Raw genomic sequence first — 25,705 nt, forward strand, 5'->3', positions numbered from 1 at the left:
CCCACGGACCCCTATGTGAAAAAGTACATAAATGTATAACTATATGGGTTACCAAAAAAAAAAAAGGCGCGAAAGCAGTCAAGAACGTCTGTTCCCATAAAGCTGGATATAAAATTGGAATCTTGTTTTGAAAACAGAATTTATAAAAGTTCCTTGTTTAAAAATATTTCAACAAGCTGCTCATGTATTAGTATGAATTGGAATCTGAGTTAAAGGGTGCAATGCCCAGTCGGGAATATCCAAGTGAAGAATGTCTTCAAAACATTAATTCAGGTCGTCATAGAATAGTATTTAATATAGGCTTATTGTACAGTAGTGCGTGGCGAGTTGATTATTATTCAAATTTTTCATATTGGATAAACGGGTTTTTAGCGAAGAAGTTGAATACAATTTTCTTCTCTCTGCGGACCCCTTACGGTCTAAAAAAAAAACCTGGGGTCCGCGTACTACAGTTTGAGAACCTCTGTACTAGATGTTGATATAAGGATAGTTTGCGAGATCTTTCACGAACTTGGTCTATACATTAATTAAGGCGTTTGATTCGACATAATGAACTATTAGAATTTGCTGCACGTTGATAATTGCTTATCTATTTTTGTTTCACTCAATTCATGTTTATGTATTAGTTACGTTGGTATATATCTCATTTCATTATAAACCAAATATTTATACATTTTAAAAGCTGTCTCATGTTGATATTTATAGTAGAAATACCATTTTAGTCAATCTTAAAGCAGTAAACCTAATACTTTTTTTCACGCCAAGAGTTAAATCCGGCCTGCTTTCCTTTACAAGATACTGAACATACGTCTTAGTAACAACCAACATATTGACTGTAATTTGATTTACATTTATATTTGTAGCATGAACCGACCCATTGACCTCAATTTGTAGTTGTTTACAGCCCAACTTTAATGCCTGTTGTGTATTTCTGGATTTGTTTATTTCTCATTTCTATGATTCAATTGTAAATGGCTTGAGCCAAGGTTTCTAATTAATCTAAGCTAGAACCTTAAGTGCTCACGTACTGATAAACAAACTAAAATGTTTTATTTTTTTGCCTCAGGCCAGAGCGATGTGATTTAAACTGTAATACTTCATATTGGATTACTAAAGGGCGAGTAACTCACAATATCGCGTCGAGAAAATACAAACTGGTATAAGAAATAGTAAACTGACATCAATGTCAAAACAGAAGCTGGAGAAAACAACAACAACAACAACAACAGCAGCAACATAGATCTAGTTGTCAACTGATATACTGCAGAGATTAATTGTCAATAGTCATCACTGGGTTGTACAAGGCCTTTTAAGTTAACAGTTACACAGTCAGGGTCGGCTTTAAATGTTTGGATGCCCTAGGCAAAGTGAATTTGGTGGCTCCAAATGAAAACAAGAAAAACCAAAAATATACTTTTAAGATAAAAGTTTATAAGAAGTGTAATTGTAGCAATTAGTTTGGCTCAGACATGTAATTAAGTTTGTTAAAGATCTAGATAAACAACAATAAATCTGAGCGATTAATAATATTTTTACCTATTGTATTTGTTTAGTGCTAGTTCATGCTTTTATCTTTCTGAATACGCTATGATCCTGTCACTTATCTGGAACAGATGGGAGAATGGGAAAGGGGTGGATTTGACCGTAATAGGTTTTTTAAAGCGTCCGAACGACCTGAATTCGAACGAATAACCCTAACCCTAACCCTGTTTGTGACATTTAATACAAGAAACTGACCAGTGATATTGTCTGGCGTAAGACACTCTAGTGACCAGTGATATTGTCTGGTGTGAGTTACTCCACTGACCAGTGATATTGTCTAGTGTGAGACTACTGACCAGTGATATTGTCTGGTGTGAGACTACTGACCAGTGATATTGTCTGGTGTGAGACACTCCACTGGCCAGTGATATTGTCTGGTACGAGACTACTGACCAGTGATATTGTCTGGTGTGAGACACTCCACTGGCCAGTGATATTGTCTGGTGTGAGACTACTGACCAGTGATATTGTCTGGTGTGAGACACTCCACTGGCCAGTGATATTGTCTAGTGTGAGACTACTGACCAGTGATATTGTCTGGTGTGAGACACTCCACTGGCCAGTGATATTGTCTGGTGTGAGACAGACACTTTACTGACAAGTGATTTTGTCAGGCGTTAGATACTCTTCTGACCAGTGATATTTTTCTGGTGTGAGACACTCTATTGACCAAAGATATTATCTGGGAAATTGTTCTACTTTCCAGGACAATGATATTCTCTGTCATACAAAAGCAGTATTGATAGTAATGTTCATCGGATGGACAATAGAATGTTTGTTTAAACTCTTTCTCTCCGTAATTATTTACCACATTCTGATGGAATCAACGCTGGTATCGTCAGTTAGGAGAGAAAGAGTTAAACTGTTTTACATGTTTCGGATGTTCCTTCAGGTTTGAAGATAATTTACTTCCTAGTCCAAACCTTCCAAAGGACGATGGGGGCTAGGAGGCGGCAGAGTTTGAACCCGGGACCATTATTAGTTCCAAACAACAGTCCAGCGCGCAAACCGCACTACCAGGCAGCCATCCAATATGATGGAGGTTCATGAGAACCGCGTGTCTAGAAGTTAAAACAAGAAGCACCAATTTTTCCAAAGTTTATATCAACTCTGTCTGGAAAGAGTTTGTACACGTTATTTCTACCACACCCAGTCTCGGATCAAGCTGAAGTTGTGCACAATTATTTATTTTACCTGACAACACAAGAATCAATAGAAATAATTCATAAACTTGCAATAATGAAGCAGAACAAGAAATAAATAGAACGAGACATTATAGACTTCATAGATTTTAATTTTAAAAAACATCTTTTTAAATTTTTCGTGTTTCTATATACATTTTTCCGCTTTGGACACATGAAGTGTTTGCAAACTAATGTCAGGAATGTATTTTTCTGACATTTTAAAGTTACAACAAAACTGTCAGCTAGAATATTTTATGATGTAATTTACAAAAAAGTTTTGTCAATAATTTGGTTTTTTTTTTCGACTTAGAGTAAATTTAAGACAAAAACATAACAAAAAAAAAAACATAACAAAAAAAAAAAACATAACAAAAAAAAAAAACATAACAAAAAAACAAAACATAACAAAAAAAACAAAAAAAAAAAACCCAAACAAAAATCTGTTGATCTAACAACCAGTGCAATGTTCCGACGTGGCCATGAGAGGCTCTTCTTGCTACAATATCTGAATTAGGGCGGAAGAAACTGAAAGGTCACTTTGTAGAAAAGTCATAAAATATGCAAATGCTACCCGGAAGACAATATTCGATGACAACAAGATAGATCTATAACTTGGAAGCAAGCCCAGGAAGAAAGAAAGTTTCACTTGCAGACGACCATACCACCCGGCGCGAGAAGCAGAAAACACACATATATACCATACTTAAGTGATTCCATTTCTATGTATTTTTATACCAGAGTTTAGTTGTTTTTTTAGCTTAAGCTAAGTTATACATTCAAATGTAATCAATTAACTCTATAACTCAGCAAACATATAATCTATGTTTTTTGTTCTTTAAGCTCAACGAAAATGAAGTGTGGTTATCATGGCCAGTTAGCGTTCAGATTTGTCATTTCAAAAAAGACGTCATAACAAGATGAACGCTTGGTTGTCAGATATTTTTATATTCTCAAAACTAATTACGACTTAACCCCTAGCCTACATATGATTGCAGGTCTAAGTATCTTGGTCTAGACTGACTCTAGACTATAAAACTACAGTAATTCGAGGCTTACGGGAGATTGTGGGTTTAAAGTCATTGAACGAAATGTGATGGCAGTGTGACCAGCATTACCGATGACAAGTTTATTTCAAGCGGTTTGACTACGTCAGTCATGTTGACCTTTGACATACCTTTAACTCCTTTCCACAAGGTCGCATGCGTCAGCCTAATCCATTATATCTTTACAACACAACAATAGCAGCACAGATACATTCCAATGAGCAGAACTGAACCAGTTAGCAAACCACCAAGCACACATCCGGGTTTCAAATGACACAAATGAAAGAAGAAAGAATCCGCTGTTAAAAATAAAAATAATTAAAAAAACTAAACCGGTTATTGTTGGAATCACAGAAATACACAAACTACGTGGAAAGATCGGTACTGTTAACTTTCTAAAAAAAAAAATCTTGTTTCTTTAACCGCTCGTGAGTTATCCTCCCGTTTTCTCTCACACGAGTTCTCCACCCTTGCCCGCTCACCGCGGTGCCAGGGCAAGGGAGATGTAGTTATTTATTGATTTGTTTTTAAATCCGCTAACTTGTAAAGTAAGGAATAAACTTTCTCGGCTCGATAGCCTTGCTCGTGGTACGAGATTTGCCTACCAATCTCCCAACCCCTACTTCCAAGCTCGATGACACTTGAAAGTATGTGCTGAGTAATGTATTCAAATTATCTCCCTTAACGTAAGTTAGCACAATATAGTTTAGATCATTATGAATATTTGTTTTTCTTTAGGTTTATTAAAAATTAACGATGACGTACAAGAGTTACGTCATTGCTCCATTTGAGGAAGTTGTTGGTGTTGTCTGTGCAGACCTGTTTATTCCATAAGGTAAAAGGGTAAAGGTATCCCTAACAGAACCTGCGATTAATGGGGTAGTTAACTTCCCCCCAACGCAAGTCAAGTACCAATTAGAGTATGATGTCCTAAAAATCCCCATGAAATCTAAGTCTTGACAGAGATTCTAACTCAAAACCCCTAGGCTCTGAAGCCAAGAACATTATCACTCGACTCTCTCGCCCCAGTGTCTATTGCATAATAACTTATTTTTAGTGGACCTAGTAGAAAACATATGCTATTGTTTCTGCGCTGTCTGTCTGTCTGTTTATCGATGTGTTCGTGTACCTAAAAAAAAAACAACTAAAAAAAAGTAACATGTACTATCGTCTTCACTGTTCTCAAAATTCGACTGTAACGGCTAATTTTGTTTGAGCAAAACAGGTAAACATGTGATACATATTCTTAATTTTATTTACACACTTAAAGACCATTTTTTAATCAAAATTTAAAAAAGCAGTTCATGTCATTAGATATCACTATGGCATCGCATGTCGCCATAGCTTAAAAAAAAAGACGATTACAAAAGAAATCTAACTTTATTACAAAGCTTATATCAACCCCCTATATCAACCCCCTATATCTCTCAGGGTGAAATCTTGTACACGTTATTTCTCTTACTTCCCATTCGAGATCAAGTTAAAACTTTGCGCAATTATTAATGGTCGATGACAAAACATGAATCAATAAAAAATTAACCAGTCAAGTAATCGATTAGTTGTAATTAATTAATATTATTTTTAAAAAGAAAAAAAAAAAAGAACGAAGCTAAGGGGAGATAATCCTTGTGTTTTTCGCTATACATTTCAATCTAACAATAGAACTTCTATTTTTATAAGTACTTATAAGTGGCAGTCTGCCTAAATTTCCATCAAAGGGGCTGGAGGTCTCGAGTTCGAATCCAGACTCCAGTAACTTATATATAGATAAAAAAAACAATTTTTGAAATGGCAGAATATAAGCTACCTGCCCCTACCACCTTGCACCTAATGGTCCACAAGAGAGATTGGACCATAGCGCATTGAGCATTCTATATACAAGAAAGTTGTGCCAAACGAAGAAAACAATGAATACAAATATTTTCAATCGCACACATTAATTAATCTTGGTCTAGATTTATAAAAAAGTTAATTGCATGATTGATTCAAAATAACTGATGCCATTTCACTCAATAAAAAGCTTCGTATTTTATTTATTTTTTACATTGGATATGACGTATTTCTCTAACAGATTCTGTTAAGGCTTGTAATTAGTTTTTAATCAGTTTCATTGAGGTCAATGCTGAGAATGGGATAGACGCGCAGGTACGTATGACGTCATGTTTGACGCAAATCTCAACCCGCCATTGAGCGTTTCATTTCGTTCACTAGAGAGTCCCAACCAATAGACACTAATAGCTTTACTCTGTCTTTGTTGAAAAGTTGATCTATTTCACGTTGGTTCACAAAAGTTCAGACTTCAGCGTCGTGATGAATTGTTTCAATGACATTCAAGAATAAAGGTTATTTAAATTAAATGTATTTCTGCAGGTATTATTTAAAGGATTTCTACTTTTCTTTAGTATTTGAGAATGGAAAAAATAAAAGCAGTTTCACTTTCATACGTTGTGATCTATAGGGCAGATGATGTGATGGTCATCTGTTTTTTGTGGCCCACGGTTAACGAAGGTGTCATGTGGCCAGCACAACGACCAACCGCTTTTACTTTTACCCAAATAATGTCAGGTACCCAACTGAATAGACTCAGAGGCGCCCTAAGATCCCGAAATTAAAAATCCCAGTCTCCACCAGGATTCGAACCCGGTACCCCCGTTTCGGAAGCCAAGTGCCTTACCGTTCAGCCACCGCACCTCCTATTTAGGAATGGAAAGCAGTATGAAGTGATTTTCAACATTTCTCTTTCCTTATTCCACAAAAAACAAGAAATCTTCTAACGTAGTATTGTGGTGGTTCAGTTAGGGCATCAGACAACGAGACATATGGGTAGGGTTTAATTGCTGTTTAAGATCACCTTTTTCCCTGTTTATCTTTTTAGGTTTATACGTGTGACAAGTCAAAAACTCGCTGTCAGAGTCACTCAAATTTATCACAGCATTAATTTTTTTTTTCATTATTTATTTATTTTATTTTAATTATTTCCCCATCCTACCCCTAAATTATTCACCCGCCACACCTTTTCCGCTCCAGGCTAGACTTAGTTGACCACATTGGAGATAGTTAAGGCGCGTCCTTTCATTTATCTTCCCTTGACCGGGGCAAAGATACACATAGACTCTTTGATCTTATCACAAGATGTCTGACAGCCGCAGTGGACCCCACCTTGTGTGGAATGCAAGTCACTCCTCCCCCCCCCTTTCTCCTATGTCTCTCTTTGATCTAGGAGACCACGAGGACAAACACGCCCATTGACCTCCCAATGTGCGAATCCCATCTCTTGTCGGACTTCACCCACGTGTAAGATAATTCTAAGCCTAGGACATTTCCTGTTTCCGCTCACATTTCCCAGGCATATATAAAGTAAATTAAATCAAGTCAGACTCTCTCTCCTTTCTCATTATGTCTGAGCAATCGAGTCTGGACTACTTCATTTATTCTCACTCCTAGAGGAATACCTGGTGGTAAGCCGAACTTAATCACAAGCTCCATCTTAGTTACTTTGTGCATATTTCTCACTGGAGACTATTATGTGTATTTTATTATTTCATTTATATTTAAGTAGTGCATTGTGTATTTCTCACTGGCGTAAGTAGAGAACATAAACATGTCCTATGTATGTATATTTTATGTATTGCATTAATCTATTAATGCTACGTTGCTCAATTGACCGTTGATGCAACCATGTATATATTTGTACATCTTATTTTATTTTATTTATCTCGGCTGACAACCGTGATAATTCTACTAGCGCACTGATACTGCGTTTAGAAAGGAGTTATGAATTATCTCCCCTTTACTCATTTTACTCTAATGAGAGTTGCGCCGCTTGGACGGACACCCTCTCCATTCAAGCGCGCCCCATTGTGCTCTAAAGCAGTTTTACCAATCTGACGAATGCACCTCAGTCGAGGGCATCGATAAGATGCATAAGAGACATGTCCTAACTTGTCTTTATTTATCCGCAGCCTCCCTCAGGTGTCTGCCTATTTGTTTGATATCAAGAATCGCCTATTTATCGGATTATTTACCTGCCTATTTACCTGCCTATTTATTCATTGGATCAACGATCTATTCACCTGCATCTGTGCTTTGTGCTATCCAGCACTGCACTTGCCTACTGAGATCTACTCAACTCTACTACTCGGCGCTATCGGCATTGCCCGCCTATTCGACAGCCCACCTGTCAAGCTATTAGGTGCGACGTCCCTATAGATTCAGATCTGTGTGAGACGTCATAGCTACGCCAACCCTCTGCAACTCACTGGACATATCCTGTCAACTACGCTGCCCACGGCAGATCAGCTCTGCCCGCAGTAACTTTGTGCCCACGGTAGCCGGCCACGCGCCCTACTGTGCCCACTACAGATATTAGATTTTGGGGATTGAGACTCCACAAGAACTATATCACCGGCGTCCCTCTATCCGCTAGAGCGCCACCTCCAGCTGCAGAACCTCAAGCCAGGACACAGCCAGCTGCGACATCAACAGGACAACCAGCTAAGTCAGAGGGCAAAGTGACATACTCTCTTATTAAATGCAAGAGTGATGATTAAAGCTAGTATTATTTAGAGATAGAAGCAAACCCTCCCCCTTTTTATTCTTATATGTATATTTATGTAAATAAATATTCTTCATTTTTAACTTTTGTATCTATCTTTCATTGCTTTGTCTGCTCCCGATTCATATGCTGATAGGTTGGTGTGTGATAGCTTTAAAAATAATCATCCCCTAGACATAAAACGCGCCAAACACACATCACATTTCCCCACCTGTCACAATACGAAAAACTTGAAACACAGTGAAAACTGCTGCTCATTGAAACTAGCCACACTATTTCCTAGTCACTTGTAAGGTGAAGTGATACATTTGACATTTAAATAAAAATGTTGAAAGGAGAAATGAACTTTTTAAGGGAGTTGACAATAAGAGATTTGAACAAGAGCACTTAAACAACAATACAAAAGTTGTTGGTTTAGTGCCTAATAAAAATTAAAGAATCTTGGGAGCTATTCGAAACAGAAATTTCAGAGTTTAACCAAAAGTCCAAAAAGGGATTTATTTAACCTACATGCCTTGCTTATATCAATGTATTTTCTTTAAAAAGATGAAACTATTCGAGTACTTTCAATGAATTAAATATTTACTGAATAGGAAAGAAAAGAATCTCCAAATAAAGTACGGGTATTATCTAAAAATAGATTTTAAATAGTTTAATTAAGTGTACTGGTTTAAACAATTTTAGCATAAGGCAGACCTGTCTACATCTAATACAAATACAAAAAAAAAAATCAGAAGCACTTTGCTGTACAAAATCACAAAAATTTAAACACATTTTTTATCTATTTTTATATCTATATCTATTTTTCCTTGGCACAGGCTGCAAAAGAGCTTACAGCTCAGAAGCAAAAAGCTGGCTAAAAGAAGAAAAAGAATATCTATAGGATAACACAATGGAAGATTATGAAATGCAAGGTTACCTTTTTTACTAGACCTAAATTGTAATTTGTAAGAAGGTGATTTAATAACAAACGAATAATGCAAATATTACACTCCATCCACATATTTTTTTCTATTCCAAAATACTCGTAACGAGCGTGTACAATTATCATCCATGAAGCTATTTCTTTCATCTTTGTGTTCTTATTCAAGGAATCATTTTAAAGCAAATAGTTCAGATTATTTTCAAATGTTTGTTCTTGTCTGTTGTAATAATTGATAATACATATATCGTTATTTGGGTCCAGGAGTGTTTTCAAAGAGTCAGTCGCATTTTTCTAATAATACAGTTATTGCCCAGTAAATCTATTTTTTCAGTCGTTAGAGTGAAGACTGCAAATTACAAGTCAACCGTACCTCACGTACTCAAACTGCTTTCATGCATATTAATACACACTCAAACACACACTCGTAAGACTAAGATAATTACGGACCTGCAAACCAACCCTCGCTAGTTCCTCAGTCAGTAATCAGGGTACGCTTCAGGAGTCAGGAAGATGGGACAGGAACTTGTTCTATGATCACCCGCATCCGGTGTAATTAGCAGAAGTGACAAGTGGACATGGACACCAGAAGGAGGCTCTGAACTCGCGGCTAGCAGACGTCAACATGTTGTTAGAGAGATGGTGAAGGTCAAAGGGTTTCAGACAACTGCTGGGAGATACAAAGCTTTATCCTAGAAAGGTAAAATTTAAGTCTTGAGAGAGGATCGTTTTCCTTTGCAACTTTTCCAGGGACTTAAAAGGCCAAAACACAACTACCCTTGACAGCTAGTCGAACTAAAGATAAGATAAGATAAATTTTATTGATCCAATCAAATGGAAATTCAGTTTGACTACAATTGACAACCTCGGCGTAACTACTGTAACAATAACAATATAGATGCAAATACGAACAACATTCACACATGAAACACAAACGCACTCACAACCAGCGCTTTATAAATTAGACTTGTATGTACGTCTCGATGACAACAGCTGATCTTGTAACACTCTGACCGAATGTGGGATAAAGGAGTTTTTAAATATTTATCTTTTAGTCCTAATGGAAAGGAGACGACCACTTCGTTCGAAACTGATGTAATAGTGGTTTAATGGGTGCAGGTTGTCTTTAAGAATCGAGAATGTTTTGGAAAGGCATCTTTCATGAACAAGATCTTCAAGAGATGGTTGCTGTATTCGAGTGATATGCGATGCTTTTTTAATTAGTCTATTTAGTCTATGTCTTTGTGCCAGTGAAGTATTACCATACCAGCAGGTGATGGCAAAGTTAATTAAACTGCTGATGGTTGCTGTATAAAAAGTTAAATTATTGTTCAAGAATAATAATAATAATTAATAATTGTTTAATAATAACTTCATTCTATACTTTTTCTTAAACTTTCGACTCAAAGACATTCGCCGATTAATTCTAGTTTTCTATTGTTGATGACTTAAACCTTAAATCTGTACTGAGCAACGCTAAGTACCTCTTGTACCCGCCCAGCTTTGGCTTTTTTCATTGCCAATGGAAACAAAGAAAAAAATTAAAAGAAGACCCAATGGAGCAAAGAATAAATAAAAATAAAATAAAAAGAAAGAATCAATTCAAAATATACAGAAGATGAAACAAATAAAAATACAAAAAAAGTTAAAGACAACAAAAATTGATTTAAATTAAACCTTGGGCATTTACTTTAAGTGGTCTGACCTACACTTATCTACGCTGCTGGCCTCGCGCTCCAACTTATATATATACTTTTCTAAAAAAAAATGGACACATAAAAAGCCGTAAAGGAATGACCTGGCTGAGCTGGGGAAAGAGCAGCAGTGACCCCCCCACCTCGACTCTTGTCCAGACCCTCCTACCCCCAGCCCTGCCCGCAGCATTGATGCCACTGTGTTTGACCAACGTCTCCAGGATCCAGTGCTAACAAACAGTTCATTGATGAAGTTGACCGACATCCGGCGAATCTCTGAGCGCACCCTCTTGTCGAAAATCGCCGCACAGATGGGGTTGAGGGATTAAAGAAAGTGTTTGGGGGGGGGGGGAGGGCAGGAGAGGAGTCATGGGCTGGAGATAGAATGTTCCGTGGAGAGTTCTAGAAAGCTGGCGCGATGTTTACATTTTCTGTCTGGCGAGTTTTACGATGAACCAGGAGTTAAATATAGAGAGGAGGATCCCATAAAGAATTGATTTGTGTGAATGTGTTTGTGCCTATGCGTTTCATGTGCTGTACTGTAATTGTTTAATGACTTTTTCGTTAGTGTCATCGATTATTTATGTGATATTTCTTATTATGAGCCTTAAAGAAAACAACCCAGAAACCAGTAAACAATAAACATTATTTCAAATTAACTCAAACCTCTAGCTTTTCAAAAGTACACACAAAATGTCAAACCTAAACCTAACAAAAATGTTCGCTTTGTTTTAACGATTCCTCTTCTTCTTCTACATGAAAACTGGAACCTTGGTGGAACATGGGTGAGTACGGGCCTTGAAAACAGCTCTTACGATGTTATCGAGAACTGTGTCCACCCAAGTTTCACCCATAAATATGCAAGCTGAATAAAGGAATACAAAAAAAAATCCTAACCCTAACCCTAACTTAATTTTTCTTACTTGTTACCATTCCGTATACAATCATTGAAAGAGCCAACATGGCGTAGTCAGCCGTGTTACAGTAATTATGCAATACCAGTAAATTTAAACTAGAATTAATTGTATTGAAGTATATAAGCGTTACTTTATATTTTTATATCTACATTCTAGATCTAGCTCTCACTATGTCTAAATCAGAACCTAAAAGGTGTTAGACCTAGATGACCATGTAATAAACATATCAATAAATAATCGCATATATAAGTCTTCCCCGCTGGCCGAGTCAGAAAACGCGGACGTTATGTATTTAAAGATTATGGTTTAGTGTTTTATGTATGAGTGCTTTTTGGCACTTAAGTCTTCTGTCCTGAAAGCTTTCTAAATTTAGTGATTTTACTAAAGGTAATCAAAATGTAAATATTTATTTGTTATGAATCTCTCTGCTCTATTATGAGTCTGCTCCAGTTTCTTAATAATTCTTGAGTTGAGGTTTCCCCAACAGAGGATGCATATTCTAATATTGGCCAGACCAAGGTAAATAACATTTTATTTTTGTTCTAACTAGATATGTAGAAGATTCTGTTAATAAAACTTATCGCTTTGTTTGTTTTTTTAATAGTTTCATCAATAATGGGGATTCCATAACAGTTTTTTTTTTTATTTATTCAGATCTTTACAAACTGGGGCCACGTTTTTTTTTATTTTTCAGAAAAAAAAAGGACAAAGAGGGATTGTGGGTAAAATAGCACATGACGACCCGACTTCCCAGTGACCTGTATTGACACTAAAATTGTATCCGTTGAAAGCTGACGCCTGTTTTAAGTCACTGACCGCAGCAGGTCACTGTGCTACAACAAAGACCATCGTTGTCCAACGGAGGAAAGAAGGAGGGGGGGTGTGGCAAGGTGTCACAGAGCCTACTCGTCTGCTTTTAACGTCTGCTAGTAACATTGGCAGGACAGGTCGTGAAATACATCACGTGACCCAAGCCTTCGGTTTGACAGAGCGACATGAAACTGTTGTCAGTAAAGTATTACGTTTTTGTTTTGTTGTTTTTTTTAATCTGTTATTGTTTTATAAGGAGCCAGTTATAAAACCTACATGTGGACTGGTGGAGTCTGTGGCTAGCGTTTTACGAACGTGTAATGAGGTCAGTCCAAAGTCTCAATGCCTTCTACTCCCTCCCTCCCAACTGAGGTCAAGGACCTTTACGAAGGGTGCTTAACTCTGATAGTCAATCCAGGTCTTAATTTCCAACGACTTAAGCCGGAGAATTTCAGATCGAACGCTGAAGTAATCGGTCATCATCAGTTACTGTAATGGTTTTACATTTTGTTACATTGATTTACGTACTGACCGCTGGGTATTTCAAATGGGGGCATAAATATATATATATATATATATATATATATATATATATATATATATATATATATATATAGATAGATAGATAGATAGATAGATAGATAGATAGATTTACAACTACAAAAAAGAATATTGGCGATTTCTATTCAGGGTGAATAGCTTTGTTAAAAATATTCTACCAAAGGAAAAGGTAATCAGCAATTCACATTTATCTCCTTTAATGCTCTCCCTTTCTTTTCCCATCTACAGACAGCAATCCACCAAACACACAGGCGCACGAATCAATCAATATTTCAACAGGTGTTGACTAACTTGTGCTTCACATTAGGATCAAACTGGGTTTCACTTTCGCACACGGTCTTCAGTTTTTATACAACGTGACGACAATGCTGCTCTTGTGAACTCATTATATGCAAGTTCAACCCGTCATATTGTGACGACTCTGCGCTTCTGGAGACTCTTCCAACATGCATTGGTCTCAGTTTGTTGTTGCGTTATAGAGACGTATGTCAATAGGTTGAGAACCTATCACTAATTGCTAAAACTTGAATTCTTTTGATGCTTTTTCTCCAACCTTGCCATTACCAGCTTTCAGGGTTTCAGGTCACAAGTCTGAGATGAGCTTTGCAGTGGTTCCCACTGTTTGTTTTTTTTGTATGGAGAGTTTTTTTGAAGTCAGTATATTGTTCTGGCATGGCCCGACATAAGAAATATTTGTACTCCAGACAACTGAGTATGTGAAGCCCATCTACTTTTCCATCATAGGACCAAAAATGAACGAAGTAAGCATAAAACATCGCGAAAGACGCCCCCCACCCCGTTTTTTTATTTTTGGCTCTGGACAGGAGTCCTTTCCCACCCCCACCCCCATCCATAGCGGTGGGCTTGTTAGTGTCACAGTTATAATACGCTGATTTAATGGACATGGTCATCATACTCATGAGAGACTCCAAAAGGGCATGTTTCATTGTTCCAATTGGCATCTTTCGTTCATGGTATTAGATAATTAGAACATATATGTTACCTGCAAAGTGTTTTGTTTTGTTTGTTTGTTTCAGGGAAAGTACGAAATAATTCTCCATTTCCTACTTGGCCTAGGGTCACCGGCCCCTGATTTTTCCTCAGGGTTGACTCCAGACGCCTCTCCCATGTGTGGGTCTAGCTGCAAGGCAGGGAGTTCAAAGATTTCCTTCTCCTGCGTGAGTAGCAAGACCCTCCTGCCTGTTCCTGGACATTTATATATATTTATGTATGTATATGTATATATATACAGGAAGACATGGTGTGAATATTTATATTTTTTCCCTTACGCACTCCTTACATCTGCGCTTATGTTTAGACATTTGGGGAAGCACTTTAAATAGAAGCACATTCTGCGTAAACAAAATACATCTGTGTATGTGTGTTCAGAAAGTGTGTGTGTGTGTGTGTAAGCATATGAAGGCCTGTGCGTAAATGTGAGATTGTGTGAATGTAATAGAACTTAAAGGCGATGCCAGGATGTTCTTTGCTTTTAGCAACACTTTCTGTTGATTATTTAGCAGCTTTTAAGTTCTCATCAACTGATGATGAGTCGAATTTCTTGTATTAACAAATACACATAGTTACAATTTCTTTTTATTCTATTCTTTGTGGTTTTGCCATGTTTCTTCTTTTTTAATATTTGCAACAATAACATAAACGATGGATACTTGAAAGGCATGCTCCAATAACTGCAGATATGTGCAACATAAAGAGAATAAGCTTTGTCTTAACAGTCGCCATTTCAATGTTGTTTTTTTCTATGGACTAAAACCTGGACACTGTCGGCGAATCAGAGGCTTGGACACTGTCTGCGAATCGTAGAGGTTTAAAAGCACCTTTATTTTCCTACTATGTTCTCGATATATATTGATTTGTAAAGCCCGAAATAGCCAATGGCTTATATACAGAGAGAGAAATTGAACAAGTCCAAACTCTCTGAATTGATAAATTACACTTTGATGCTAGCAGATTTGTTTACCAGATGAAACTGAGCTGGTTTGGTCATATTGTAAGACATGACTCTGAAATTATTTTTCCAAGTGCAGTGAACAGAGGCATATATATGTGTCGAGAGGCCAAGTGCGCTTGAACTTGGCTTGGCTTGGCTACCTAGAAGGGGGCTCGAGGCTCGACACCCGACTCGGGCAGAGTTGTGTTTACTGAGCGCCTAAAGGCAGCACGGAAAACCAACTCCTAGATACCCCCTCCCCCCCACCGGTCCACAAATGAGATTGGACCAAAAGCGCTCTGAGCATGCTATAAGCATGAAAGTAGCGCTATATAAAAGCTATAATAATATATATATATATATATATATATATATATATATATATATATATATATATTATATATATATATGTGTGTGTGTGTGTGTGTGTGTACATGTGTGTGTACATGCGTGCATGTGTGTGTGCGTGCGTGCGTGCATGTGTGTGTGTGTGTGAAGGGCGCATTGTCGTTAGAGAGTTCTAAAAAAATTATTTCTTCTTTTTTGGTTGCCAAAACCTAAAGAATAGAAAGGGAAACAACAGAAGGTGTGTCCTCGCTTACCTCCCCGAATAGGATCCAAAGCAGAACTGGGACTAGAGAGGAATGGCGGGAAAAGGTCATGGAAACAAATGTATTCATGGTATTTGGCCTCTAGCAACAGATATGACAGGTATATGTGATTGTATAAATAATGGCCAAAGAAGTGCAAAGCAGTTAACAAAACTCATCCAACAACTAGAGTATGAGCCCGATGAATTGCATTCATATTTTCATTGTAGGGAGAGAACCGGGGGGGGGGGGAGGACTGTGCCAATAAATAGTTTTGCACTTTTTAGTTTTATTTGCATTTTTTGTTTCCTTTTTTGCACATGTTAAAATGTCGTTCATTCTCGATTTGAGCCAAAATGCTAATAAAATTTGAATTTGAAATGGAGTCAACTGTAGCTCATCAATAACATAGAATGTCGAAAAGCACACTATTGTACTTGTAATAGTTGAACATACATCACAGTCTAAATTTTATAAATAAAATATTCTTAACCTTAGGTAACAATCACACAGAAAAACAATTATCAATTTCCAGGCGATCTTTAGTATTTAATTCAGTCAGACATGTCTCGTATTGAAAATAAATTTAAAAAAAAAAAATAAAATACATTTTTGACTGGAAAATAGTTTCGTCAAATTATAATGAAAAAAAAAAATAAATAAAAATAACTCCAAGTATCACACATATCCAAAATGATTATTTTAAAGTTTCAAGAGTTTCCCTTTTAATTACTCAATGCTTATTTATATCCAGATTGTAAGACTAGTGACTCGTATAAAATACTTTTCTTTCTCTCTCTCTCTCTCTCTCTCTAAATATATATATATATACATATGTGTCTGTGTGTACATATTATAAATGAAACAGGTATTACAGAGAGACATGCAAGACCAGACAGATGTCTCAACAAATCATCACAGCTCTCAAAGTCACGGACTAGCCTCGTTCTCACCTGCCAGGACTCGTCCGTCTAGTTTGGTCTTATTGTCCTCAAACTGAACGCACCGGACCAGAAGTTTAAGCTCAATTTTCTGGAGAGTGCGCTGACAAAACTGACAATACATCAGAAACAAAGGTACACTACTCGTGTTTGGCTAATCAGCAGTTTCATGATCTATTACTCTTTAGAAAGTAACAAACTAGAAATGGGGGGGGGGGGGGGCGACCATGATAGAGAGAACAATGTGCAATAATAGACACATTCGTTTAAAAGTTGGAAAACTTAGAAAGAATTTGTGTTGAAGGAATAGTTAAAAAAAAAAAACAAGAGGAAGGGGCGGGGAAAGGAGGTTGATGATAAAATATAGAATCATATCAACAAGAGCTAAGTCAAACCTTTAGCACTTAACGGTTATTTCACCTTGTGTACTTTCTGGACGATAACATTTTAAAGACAGTACATGATGCTTATTCATATATTGTGTTCCTGGTGTCTGCTGGGTTCTAATTGAGTTTAAATATTGGGTTTTCTAATTTATTATCTCTCAAGGGAATGCGAATGGTTATTAGTTTTGAGTGCTCTTTGTTGAATTCCAGTCTTAAATTGTATGCACCACAATGAAGTGAGCGTGGATAATTATTTCGTTGTTTGTTTGTTTTTTGTTTTGTTTTTAAACAGTGGCGTAAGATGAAACATCCAGTACGGAATACATGATAAAGATTACACGAGTGCATGTTTAACCCTAGGAATAATATTAAAATACAAAGTGTCAAACAAGCTAACAAACTAACAAACCACTAAACAGACTGAAACAATCAAACCACTAAACATATTGAAAAAAAAAACAAATCACTAAATAAACAGAAACGAACAAAATCAGACAGAAACTATATGCGTACTTACTGTCGGAAATCGATACTGTGACCTCGTTCTACATATTTCAAGAAAAGGGTCAGGTCAAAGAAAGTCACAGGAGTAAGCACGTTTTAATTAAAATTAACCAATTAGACAAAGACATCAGGGAAAAAATGGCGAACATCAGTTTCTGTAAGGTGATAGCTAATAGAAATATTTAGAATAGAAGTTTCAAACATTCTAGAAAAGACGATTTAAAAAGGTACGAATTAGATGATATTGAGTTAGCCGGGGTTCCTTGAGCTGTCGTGGCCCTAGAGCTGTTGCGGGTCCTGAAATCGTAATAAGTCATTGAGTACTTTATAGCTTTGAAGTCAAATATTAATGAAAGTAAAGTTTCAGCTAAGAAGATAAAAGAGCTCAGTTGTTCAGTTGTATCAGTTGATTGAGGTGCTATTGAAGTGCTTTTGAGGTGCTATTACGTTGAGGGTTTATTAGTTCAGTGGTGTTGTAAGAATACATGTCAAGCAGTGCTGTGTGGTAAATTATCGGATTAAAGTTTTGAAGGAGATCATTAAAAGAAAAAAAAAAGGAATCTAGAAGTTTCTTCAGTGTGTTATAGTCAATTTATATTTCTCCAGTTAGCGATTTCTGTTTGTGCCATTTTAAATACACAAAGGAAAAATAAGCATTGTACTGTAAACACAATCATTAACTATAAACACAGTAATCGTCACACTTACCAGAGCGATGTACTTCCTCTATTGAGCTGCTAATCCAATGTGTTTGGTCTGAGATTCTCAATGGGATGAGTTGAAAGATGGTGGACATTTTGTTTCAGGAGAGATAATCCAACACTTCCTATAGAAAAGGATTAGGTATTACTTCAACTGTACAAATTGTATGTTTTCCTGGATGTATCGTAATGATGTCACCATTAATCATAAACAGATGTGGGATGATATTGACGACAGAAATCGATATGGGCTTCCACATGAGAAGAAATTCATGTCACAAAATATTCATTATGCTGTTATTGCTTGATGACGTTAGCGGCTATTGCTGTTCAGGTAGATGTTTTTGATAACCATTGACATCTGTCGCTATTCTTATTGATGTTTATGATATTGGCGTATGTCGCTATTCTTACAGTTGTTGATTTTGCAGTCAGTGGCAATTCTTACAGTGGTTGATGTTGGTTTTGTCACAAATCGTAAAGATGTTGATGTTGGCGTCGATCGCAATTCTTATAGTGGTTGATGATGGCGACTGTGTCTTTTCAAGTACATGGAGCTGTAGTTTTGGATTGTCGCTATTATTATATATGTTGCTGATTTTGAAATCTGTTACAGGTATTGTTGGTTAAAATTTTTTAAAAGTATACTTTCACTGACACTTAAGCAATGAAAAAGTGTCAGGTAATTAAGTGTGCCTATGTCTGGACGCACCTTATTTTTGGGGTCACAGCTGCATTCATTTAAGGGGCAACTGTCCGAGGGCAACTGTTACTATTGATTGAATGAGATTCTTTCCGAGGTCAGTAGTGCTGATACGATGTGGGAAGGCCAAGGTCAGACTTGCTGATCAGACATGACAAGGTCAAATGTGCAGGACAGCATTAGCTTCGGAAAGAATATTTTTCTTTTTTTTTCCTTGTATTGAATTGTTTCGTCCTGAAGATAGTTGCCTTTTTTTTAATAAAATGTTACTGAAAATAAAAAGCAAAGAAATAATTATAGCAAATTTAGGCGAAATGTTTATGAAAATAACTCAAAAAACTTTTAACCAAGACATTGCCTCCAAGTGACATAAAAATATGTCTGCTTTGCAAATTGTAACTAAACTTTTAGATGTATGCCAGAATGGAATCGCTTAAAGAAAACCTTTAAAAGGATTTTTTTTTAATTTTGGGATATTATTATCATTTCGCAAACAAGCAATACAAAACACATGGTACATTCATTTCAGTATGAGACAATTAGTTTAAAAAAAAAACATGTTACAAAAGCTATCGTATACGTTATCGAGAGATAGTAATTTCGAGATAGTAAAAGATTTACAAAAAAGAAACTTTTTGTGTTACTAACTGGGGGACCATGCAGAAAACGTTTAAAATCCAACAGATGGTAAATCAAAAGTTTTTTGTTACGATTCTTGGGGGAAAGGAGAGAGGAGTGTTATACTTGCTTTTATCCCAATTAATATGCCCAGTGATGTCTGAATGACTTTGAATTAGACAAACCGCATTTCTCAAACATTGTATAAATATTCAAGGCAAAGAAATGCCAAGACGTTTCCCTATAAATGAATGGTCCTAATGAGAATTTGCTTTTAGACTCAGGTGTACACTTCACCAGTGAAATGTTTTGAAAGTAAATAAATCAAGATCTGTGTTGATATTTCTTTTTCGTTTTTCGTGTCTTCATCATTTGTAATTTTCATAATCATTTTTTTCCTGAAAGTAATTTGTTAACCCTTTTGGCTTTCCCTAGCGCCGTGTGTACAGACATAACAAATATAGAGGTCTACTTTTTTCATTAAAAAATAACCTGTACAATATTTTAGTTGACAGTAGATCGCCGTTTGTCCAGGCGTCAGTTATCAGGAACGTCGAATATCCGGAATGCCATTACAGTACGGCGCCTCTTGCTGATGTGAAGTGTAAGATCAGTGATTATTTCTCTCAATAAACCTAGGCTGCTACGTATAAAGCTTTGTTCCCCTGTATTATTTATATGAATTTTTAAGTTTACGTACGGCGCGATACCCCAATTTGAATTTTTAAATATATTTTTGGTGAAATGGACTGTATATAAAGTTCCGCGTTCGGTTATCTGGACAGACTCCGTTTCCAATTAATCCGGATAATCGGCATTCTACTGTACTGTGTACAATTGATTGTGATTTTTAGAGAGTTTTTTAGAAAGCAATTCTCTTATTTACTTATCCCAAGAGACACAGCAAGAATTATAATATAAGTTAATTAACTGTTGTACCCCTAAGCCTAAATCTAAGTAAGCACTTATTACTGTAAGTAAAAGTAAAGTTCTCGTTTCAGATCTTGTGGTCTATGGGGCAGATAATGTAAAGGTCATCTGTTTCTGTGGCCTACGGTTAACATGGGCCAGCACTACGACCAACCGCCACTACTTTTCTCCAACTATTGTCAGCTACCCATTAGAGCTGGGTGGACTCAGAGGCGCCCAAAGATCCCGATATTAAAAATCCCAGTCATCACCTGGATTCAAACCCGGGACCCCCGAAACGTAAGCTAAGCGCTTTACCGCTCAGCCACAGCGTCTCCACTTATTACTATTATTTTTAATATAAAAATAACTTTTTTTTTTCGATGTAAACATTACTCGGCCGAGTTTCTATCTTACCAATCCAACTCCTCCTCTGTGTCTGTGTATGTGTGTGTGTGTGTGTGTGTCTGTGTATATGTGTGTGTGTGTGTAATTGTGAGTACTCAAATGAAATTTTTATAAATAGATTGTCCCCCAGAACCCGTCGCCTGCTATTTATAACTATCCATAACTTTTATGTCGCGCTCTAGATCAGTCTGGGCCGTTCCAGCTATAATTGACCTCTGACCTGAGAGATCGATCATATTTATTTATTTGAACTGTGTGTCTAGGAGTACATCAATGATATCTTATTTTACTTTTTTTTCTTTAATCAATTTTTTTATGGTTTACTCGGGACATTTCAGGAACAAGGTCAAACTGTGGCACCGTGACCTGCTGTTAACGGAAACAGGCTAAGTGGACAGGCCACGTCCTTCGAAAAACCAAAGCAGTTAAATTCACATTTTGCCCTCAACTGAATTTTCCAGTAAGGTCAAGAGGAGACAATGCATGATGACAAAGTGTAAGAAAGACTTGCAGACGACATGCATCCATTGGGGATAATGCTGAAAAATATCTCGCCAGACAAAATACTTTCAAAAACACTTGCGGCGTGATGCAGCGTACGGGGCAAAGTCCGACTATCACATTTAATACTGACTATGGTGTTTACACGTACGTAACTGTCTTGGGAAAAAAAAAGGGAAAAAACAAAAAACAAAGACATTGGAAATCGGAGTTCTGGGCAGACAAATCTCAGAATACGCGAACAACGGCATTAAAGGAACATTGACAGAACATAGAGAGTGTCGACTTAGTCCAAAATTCATGACTTAACCTAGAACTAGCCTAAAACAAGAGAAATCAATAAAGATAGGAGAAAGAAGAGAAAAGAAAAAACAGAGAGTGAAAGATAGAGAGAGAGAGAGAGAGTGAGAGAAGTAGCACTGGTGAAAACATTGTGAATCATAAAAAAAAGTCTGATGAAAGAAAAACAAAGTAACAGATATTTTTTGAGTGAAAATTGAAAAGAAACATGTTTAACAATAAACTGAGACAAATAGGACTATAAAGTTTTAGTTTAAGCATATAGTAAACTGTTTCTCTTTGTAAAGTGAAAATAATAACACAGAGGTAAGAGGAAGAAAGAAAGAACAAAGAGAGAGGGAGGAGGTAGGTAGGAAAGAAACGTAAGAGATTACCTAGAGCGCCACAGGTTGTACTTCAGGTGAACAATAAATTTCACAAAAAGTTCAGGGGTTCCCACACCCATGTTCACCGTGTCTTAAACAGTGCAACCGAGACATTAGTTGATGTATAGGACGATATTCAGAGAACGAGATTTCAACGAACCTGACGAGAATGCCGGAACTGAACACGAAAAACGTGAATCGAAAAATCTGGATGAAACAACGACCTTGGCGTCATCCTGTCTTGACGTCTGTGACACTTAACTTTCGATATGTCCACATAGACCTGGAGACCTCCGCACGTCTTATCGAAGACGTCATGAAAGACAGATGATCTCGTGATCTCGTTGTTTTTTGTTGTTGTTTTTTATTTTGGCGGGGGGGGGGATTTCCGGGAGGGCTGAGGTTTGGTGGAAGAATGTTCTTAATTAAAAAGATTGATATTATTTAGGTGTAAGTATAGGTTAAGGTTTAGATCTGTGATTGTATTTTCTGATTTGAGAAGCATGGACAGATAATCTGATTGGATTTTTTTGGGGGAGAAGGGGGCGTTATTATGGTTTGTCAAGTTATACTGAGACTTCATATAAAACAAGATAAATACGAAATATATTTGCCTTTAAATTTCATTTAAAAACAGGTAGAAAATAAGTGAATTGAAAAAATGTTAGAAATACAAAGGGTTAACTTATTTGCACTTTTTATCAATGGTCAATCTCTTGAACCAAACCACATGTCATAGTCAAGAACACAAACAATTGTTCTATCTCGTGTTTACTTCATAATTACTTCATAATTAACTGTGGTTCGCTTGAATGTAACGAGAAGACCTGTCTCTAGTAGTCTGAGACCAAGCGCTGCCCTGAACACTGACCTGCGACGTCGCAACCTGTGGGCTGTTTAGACCAAATAGCTCGTGACGTAGGACCTGTGACTATTGGTCTAAACTGCTCACAGGTTGCCTACCACCTTGGAGGTCAGTGTTCACGCCTTCTGTAACGGTTTGTCTCGAAAAGTCTCACGTGAAAAGTAAAGCTTATAATCTCTTAAGTTTAGAATCATCTTCAGCTTGACACAGAGAACTCTAGAATAACATTCTGAACAAAATTGTGCGCTTCTAAGACAAGATTCTAAATCGGTTTCAAAATATCGTTAAAACGAAAACAATCATGCTTAAATCACAACTAAGAAACTATGACCTACTTTGTAGACTAACACTGCTACACTAAGGCAACATAGATACATGACTTCACTTTTTTCAAAGACCATTATACAATTTAAAAAGAAAGATTGTATGGCAAATCTATTTGCAAACTTTATCAGTTGGGATTATTGATAAGAGACGATGTTTATAAATCTAAATGGTTCAAGTCTTCGGTCAGAGATAGCACTTAGTATTAAAACCATTGAGTAGAATTCTTTTTTATCTTTAACTCTTAGAGAAAGAGAGAGAAAATGAGAGAGAACTAGAGAAAAACGCAGAGAGAGAGAGAGAAAGAGGAAACAAGAGATAAAGAGTTCTAGGGCGAAAGAGCAAGAGAGAGAGATGGGGGGAGAGATAGCAGAGAATGAGAGAGAAAGGAGAGAAAGACAGAAAAAAAGGGAAAGTGATATAGCGAGAGATAGAGAGAAAAAGAAAATCAGAGAGAGAAGATAGAGAGAGAAAAAGAAAAGGGAAATTTGGAAAAGCGAGAGACAGCGAAAAAGAGAGAGAAAGACAGAGAGAGAAAAAGATAGAAAGAGGTGAAAAGACAGAGAGAAAGAGAGAGAGAAAAGACACAAAGAAAAAGACAGAGAGAGAAAGAGAGGAGAGAGAGAAAAAGAGAATGAGAGAAAAAAAGAGAGTGTGAGAGGGAAAGTGAAAGAAAATGAGAAAGAGAGAAAAAAAAAAGAAAGAAAGAGAAAAAAGACAGGGAAACCCCAGTAAGGAAAATAAAACATGGGTTGGGATGGGGGGGGGGCTGCAGAGAAAATAATAATTGAATCCTAATTAGTTTTCATTACATTAGTGAGTTTGTTTTTTTGACAAAGTACTTAAAAAGTGTCTTCGAGTTGTTATGTCATGGTTCACCTTCCCCAGCCTTTACCGACTCAAACATTTACCTTTAAAAACAATAGAGCCACTAGAGGAGGATGACGCTAACAGTAACCCTAACAGCTGACGACAGCAGCCTATGACACGCGTTGCAGCTGAAACAAGCTTTCAATGACACGCCAAAGTCGAAGCAAAAAGCTAATGACTTGACATTGAGAAGGATGCTCGGAGTAGACTTTTGGCATGAGTATCCAAGGTCACCTTGCTATAGTGTTTAATGATAACTATAGTTGAAATAATCCTGTAACTGTTGATGGTGCTACTAGTGGTAGATGACATGTAGAACATCTGAATAGTTTATAAGATACCTAGAGGTACTGAGGACATTATTTCAGTCTAAAAACATATTAGAAATTTTTTTTTCTCTTACCAATCAAAAAAAAAAAATGGGAGGGGCTTTAGCCAGCGTAGGGAAAAATAAACTTCATTATCCGAGAAAGTAATCGATTTAGCATTTTTCTGAATTATTTTCTAAATAAATCTTTCGATCAATTTTGTGTCATTTGTAAGATTAGGTTACGTTGTTGACCTCACCCTGATCTTTAAAAAAAAGGTGGTACAATTAGAATAATACTTCATAACCATCAAGACAGTCTAGATACTTTTGTAGACGTGTGCTGCCATTTGGAAGTGTAAAATAAAATTTAATTTTGGAGATTTTTGTAATACCAATTAAATATCAAATTTGTTCTTTATTTATTTATTTATCTCTATTATTAATACAGCAGTGTCACATTTCTGTATGTCTAGTTCTTTTAAACATTTTTTAATATGTATTTGTTATTTTCATTGAACAGCTATAATATGAACACATCATAGCACTCCTAAATTTAGAAACCTAATATACATTTCTTCTTTATAAATGTATAGGTCATTTATAAGTATCTTCTTTCTATAAAATACACTTCCTTTACAGCCCTTTATAAATGTTAGCTATTGCTTATATTTACGCCCAGCTATTTTGACTATACCTAATCTATTTTTTTTTTAATATTACGAAGCTATTTGCATTTCTTTATACATTTCATCAAGGCCATGCCATTTATTCAAGTGTATCCTTTTTATATAGTCTGTAAGCCCGTTGACATTGTCAGTTTGTTCATATATATATAGTGCTTTTGTAAAGCTTTACGTTTAGAAACTGTATCAATGAATTGGTGCTTTAAAATTGAATAAGCGAGCCTTGAATGTCTTAGTTGTTTTTTTTTAAATCCTTGATCGGCAAAGGTTAGTTTTAATGTCACCGATATATATATCAATGTGGGGCTTGTGTCTAAATGTGTAAGAACGACATACAAAAGTTTCAGACTTGAGCAAGAGAATTAAAGATCTTTCAATGTAATCGTAGTTCTAGAGCAGGGTTTGAGAGTTGGGCGTGTGGGACGTGCTATGCAGCTAAAGTCAGGATACAATCAAGAGTTCTTTTTGACAGCTTATTACAACATGTGGTGCTACAACACTGTCCTGTTTACGTTTTAGAAGACTTGTTTCCATACAAGTGGCGTAGC

The 25,705-nt window shown here is 36.5% G+C and overlaps 1 protein-coding gene across 2 annotated transcripts in view; it reads right to left on the reverse strand.

Annotated features, from left to right (window-relative positions):
• LOC106056078 (pleckstrin homology domain-containing family G member 5-like) overlaps window positions 1–25,705 on the reverse strand; it is a 290,847-nt gene that overhangs the window by 262,487 nt on the left and 2,655 nt on the right. For both annotated transcript variants that reach the window (XM_056008795.1, XM_056008796.1), the window contains exon 2: window positions 18,309–19,273. In XM_056008795.1, coding sequence (XP_055864770.1) covers window positions 18,309–18,396 — 88 coding nt within the window. In that variant the 5' untranslated portion in view covers window positions 18,397–19,273. The remainder of the gene's footprint in view (window positions 1–18,308; window positions 19,274–25,705) is intronic.

Source organism: Biomphalaria glabrata, chromosome 13 (assembly GCF_947242115.1).
Source record: "Biomphalaria glabrata chromosome 13, xgBioGlab47.1, whole genome shotgun sequence".
Taxonomy (NCBI): Eukaryota; Metazoa; Mollusca; class Gastropoda; family Planorbidae; genus Biomphalaria; species Biomphalaria glabrata.